We start from the raw sequence: 4480 nt of genomic DNA, 5'->3' as shown, positions 1-4480 counted from the left end.
AGAGGAAGACGAGCAGAGGGATGAAGGAGCTCTGTTTCAAACGGGAACAGAAATGGGCTATAAGAGGGGGGGGGGGGTCTGTGCGTATTTGCATAAGAGGCAACTTAAGGTGAATTTCTATATGGAGTTGTGCTCTACATAGCTGGAGGTGGAGTGCGGTGCGCTGCTGCCACTGCGTTAAACCCCCCTGCTGCTGCTACTGGAGGAGCTGAGAGAGCAGAAAGGAGGCTGCTGCAGGAATTATAGACTGGAGTGATAAAGGAGGTTACGACAGGGGGAGAGAGAGAGAGAGAGAGAAGGAGGAAGGGAGTGTGTGTGAGAGAGAGAGAGAGAGAGAGAGAGAGAGAGAGAGAGAGAGAGAGAGAGAGAGGAAAACCCTGACGTGCATCGGAGCAAAGGGGAGTATCCCGAGGTGAAGAGGAGAGATAGGGAGCAGACAGAGGACGGGAGAGGCGGATAAATAGCAGGAGAGAGGAGGAGGAGAAGGGACACGGGAAGCTGCAGCCGGGAGGATACCTGCAATCATCACACCAGGGACTTTAATCTCACTTACAAGACATTTTAATTAAAGCTGCTGGTGACTGCGCCAAAACGCGCACTCATTGAGGATTTTCTCCGCCTGCACGTCCAACTTTTCTTTCCCTCACCCTCAATCTCTCGGGCTCACCCTCGCTCGCACGGAGGCTCCCTGCCCATCACTTGGTCCTCCGCTCGGATCTTCCCCTGTAGTGCGAAACCGGCTCGGGTGCAGTCATCGGATGTGATGGGGGCAGCGGCCGAGGTAGGGAGTTTCGTCAACGGTTTTCTGGACAGCTTTGGACACGCGGGTGCAGCTTCTGCTCCCGTGGGCTCTCACTTCGTTCTCACCCCAGCCGGGGCGATGGACTACAACTCGGTGACGGGACTGATGATGGGGGGACATGGGCAGCAGCAGGACCACCTCGTGTCCGCGGAGAGGCTGTCCCGGAGCCTGGCGGACCTCAGCCACCTGAAGGGGATCCTGAGGCGGCGGCAGCTCTACTGCAGGACCGGCTTTCACCTGGAGATCCGTCCCGATGGAACCGTGCAGGGCACCAGGAAGGACCACAGCAGATTCGGTACATAGTTACCTTTTTTAATATTAACCATAAGAGTACAAATATTATTAATATTAATATTCTCAATAACATATTAATAATACTAATAATAGTCGTAGTAGTAGTAGTAGGTTATTGTTAAATGTGTGCTATAGGCTTTGTAAGATGAAGTCAACTGACAGGTATCCTTATAGTGGAGACATTGGAGAGAACCCACACACACACACTACACACACACACAGAGCTAGAGAGAGATTAAAGAATACAGGGTAACATTTAAAACTGAATGTCTTATATTCTCTGTGCTCTGCCATAGAGCATAAAGTGGATCAAAATAGGATTTAAATAGAAGCCTCAACACCCACTGGAGCACCATACTATCCATGGTACTACAGCCTCACAGGTTACAATAATCAGTTGCTGCATTGTGACACTATGGTCTATGGTGGATCGAGATCTCAGACTGCATCCGGTTAAACATCATATGTTCCTATGCAAATAAAGGTGGAACAACAGTTTGAATATGTTGTGTTAGCACATTTCTGCCACATTTCCCCTGAGATTAGATTCTGGAGGCTTTTCTTTACTTTGACCAGGTTATCTTCAGTTATCTACATAAACAGCTGCTACCTGCGGCAGATCAAAAGTAGACCTATTAGAGAGGTTTTTTTTGTGCTGCAAGGCTTCAGCACTTTGGCACTTGATTTATTCCATTTGAGGCTTGGATGTAACTTGCCAGAGGCCATTCCAGACACCCAGCCTTGCTTGTCAGAGTCAGCTGGTGCACACATACCGTAAGGAGAACATGTACTTTACTTTTTAGACTGCACTGAGTGCAGTTAAAAGTTAGTGTGACAGGTCTTAAGAAATGTTGCATTTGGTTGGGACATACTGATATATGATGTTGTAGGATATTATACTATGAATAAAAATAAGACTAAAATGTTTTCAGATATATCTTTATGATGTTAAAAGTAACTATTGTAGGTTGCTTTCGGCAAAAGCATCTGCCAGTCAATTTAATGTAATATAATGTGTGTGTGCAGGTATTCTGGAGTTCATCAGTCTTGCTGTAGGACTGGTCAGCATCAGAGGGGTGGACACTGGCCTCTACCTCGCCATGAACACCAGGGGTGAACTGTACGGATCGGTGAGTACACAAACTATTGAACGCTCACTAATAATTTTCACTTGAACCTATATTTTAGGTGACACATTTAAAACCGTAAAACTCATGTCACGTCTTTTTCTACTTGTCGTTCTTCCTGTAGGAGAAGCTCTCAGCAGAATGTGTTTTTAAGGAGCAATTTGAAGAAAACTGGTACAACACCTACTCCTCCAACATCTACCGGCATGGAGAAAAAGGTGCGTTTTACTTTGTCGCTCTGAACAAAGACGGGACGGCCAGGGACGGAACAAGGTCGAGACGACATCAGAGGTTCACTCACTTCTTACCGAGGCCCGTGGACCCGGATAGAGTACCGGAGCTGTACAGGGACATACTTGGCCAGAGGTGAGACTGACGGGGGCGTTAGTCAGAGCCGGTCTCAGCTGAAAAGCAAACCCAAGTGCACGCTATCCCGACCCCTGCTCGAGGACGATGGGAGATCTTGTTGATCTACACTGAGCTAGATCATAAAGAGTGCACCAAATCAACACTCCCCCTCACTAGAACGGAAGAAGGAATCTGACCCTCTTTGAAGAAGAGTGAAGGTGGAGTTTGACTGAACAGCGCCAAGGACCATCTGTGGATGTGAAGGCCCCATGACTGACAGACAGGCTACCTTGCTGCTTTATTGGCCTATGCGGTGGTCTAACAGTTATACTACGGATTTCCACTGAGTCTCCTCAAGACTACCTGCTAGTCTGGTCTGCATGTTAAAGAGGAAAAAAGTGTGGAGCTCCTAGTTGAGATCAACAACTGGCTGCTAATATCTTTCTACTGCTGTGACTGCTGAGTCTTACCATTTTCATTGTTTTCAGTAGGGCTTCTTATTTCTTTCTAAACACTACCGTGGCTGCTATGTAAACGATTTACTGAAATGCATAATTCACGCTACAGAGTGGCTGGTTTACAATAATATGTAGTTTCATGCACTGGAAAGCAGCCATGTTTGTTCTGGGTAAAATGGATCTGTATCAGGCTGACGACATGGATTGGACTTCCCAAAGAAAGGAGGTGATCAGAGAAAATGTGACTTTTATACAAAGTGCAAGGAACAAGAGAAGAAGCTGCCCAATGGTGTTTCATGAGGACTTCTTCTGTGTCCTGTAATACTGCGTGTTCTGGTGGAACTCTAGAGACCCATTCTTGAATCCAGTGAAGGAATTGTGTTGTTCTCCGACTGACCGCATGGAACCGATACCTTTTACGAACATGTTGACAGATTTTATTCTTATTTATGAAATTTTGTTACCTAGGACATACAGTATATTTATTTCATATATTTATTTATTTTTGAGAATATATTTTTTACAGGTATGAGAGAAAATAAAATAAAAAGTATCCCCAAAAAGCCATGAGAGACTGTTCTTGTTTATTGCATCATCACAGTATCTTTTTTTTCTGATTTCTCACTGACCGTGTGTGTTCTGAACTTGAAACTGTAAAATGCGAAGTATTGCAGAAAATAATTTGCATGGACAATTGATGACGAAATCTCCTCTTAGGTAAAAACACCAAGGTTTTATATACTGCCATGAGTCAATTTGGTCAATTTGATCTGCTTGTTCACAAACATATATACAAATTTTGAGAATCTCTTCAGAAGAGCTTATTGGCAGGATCACTCAAAAACTATCAAATTTTAATGAAATGTTTAGGAGGCTTGACACAAAAAAGTCCATTGACTTTTGAAGTGTATCTGAATTTTTGGGCAGATCCAGGGATTTCTTTCATTTTCAATGACAAGGCAAAGTAGGGCATTAGCCTTGACAGCTGTATTTTTTGCTTTCCAAGCACCCATTTAAATTCCTCATCCTTTTTGTAGAGCCAAAGTTTCAAACTTCATTGCTGCTGTCCAAAACTGTTCCAGATTTGAAAATATGCTCTATGGACCTTCAAGGGACCGAAACATAAAAGAATAATGCAGCACAGACTGTCACAGACAATCTATGTCTTGACTTTGAGAAATGTGTTTAGGGAATTGTCGTACCTGCCCTTGAAGTATTTTTAAACTGAACTACTAATACAAAGCATTTTATATCTTGTTTATACTTTAATACGTCAAAGTCAGGTATGCACTTGGTGGAGGAGTATCACTAACTGATTCATATACTAAGATGCACAGTGAGAACCAAAGGCGGTAAGAAGGTAGGAGAAAATGTAGATCCAGTAGATGGTGGTAATGCACCTTGACGTAGGAAGAGGAAGAAGAATAGGCTAATGTAATATATTGTCAATA

At 44.0% G+C, this 4480-nt stretch overlaps 1 protein-coding gene across 1 annotated transcript; it reads left to right on the top strand.

The window, feature by feature from the left end:
- Positions 1-763: 763 nt before the first annotated feature.
- LOC128437074 (fibroblast growth factor 20) lies at positions 764-3550 on the top strand. The gene is made up of 3 exons (XM_053419088.1): positions 764-1097; positions 2123-2226; positions 2348-3550. Exons 1-3 carry the CDS (start codon positions 764-766, stop codon positions 2591-2593), a joined length of 684 nt encoding a protein of 227 aa, XP_053275063.1. The 3' UTR covers positions 2594-3550.
- The last annotated feature ends 930 nt before the right edge of the window (positions 3551-4480 follow it).

This window comes from Pleuronectes platessa, chromosome 3 (genome assembly GCF_947347685.1).
Source record: "Pleuronectes platessa chromosome 3, fPlePla1.1, whole genome shotgun sequence".
NCBI lineage: Eukaryota > Metazoa > Chordata > Actinopteri > Pleuronectiformes > Pleuronectidae > Pleuronectes > Pleuronectes platessa.
Note: the sequence above shows the minus strand (reverse complement) of the source record. Positions and strands in the feature narration are given on the sequence as shown.

Excerpts from the sequence above, each read along its gene's own strand:
- LOC128437074 (XM_053419088.1), top strand. The coding sequence starts at position 764 with ATGGGGGCAGCGGCCGAGGTAGGGAGTTTCGTCAACGGTTTTCTGGAC. Across the intron at positions 1,098-2,122 it reads GAAGGACCACAGCAGATTCG|GTATTCTGGAGTTCATCAGT; the intron begins GTACATAGTTAC and ends GTGTGTGTGCAG. Across the intron at positions 2,227-2,347 it reads GGGGTGAACTGTACGGATCG|GAGAAGCTCTCAGCAGAATG; the intron begins GTGAGTACACAA and ends TTCTTCCTGTAG.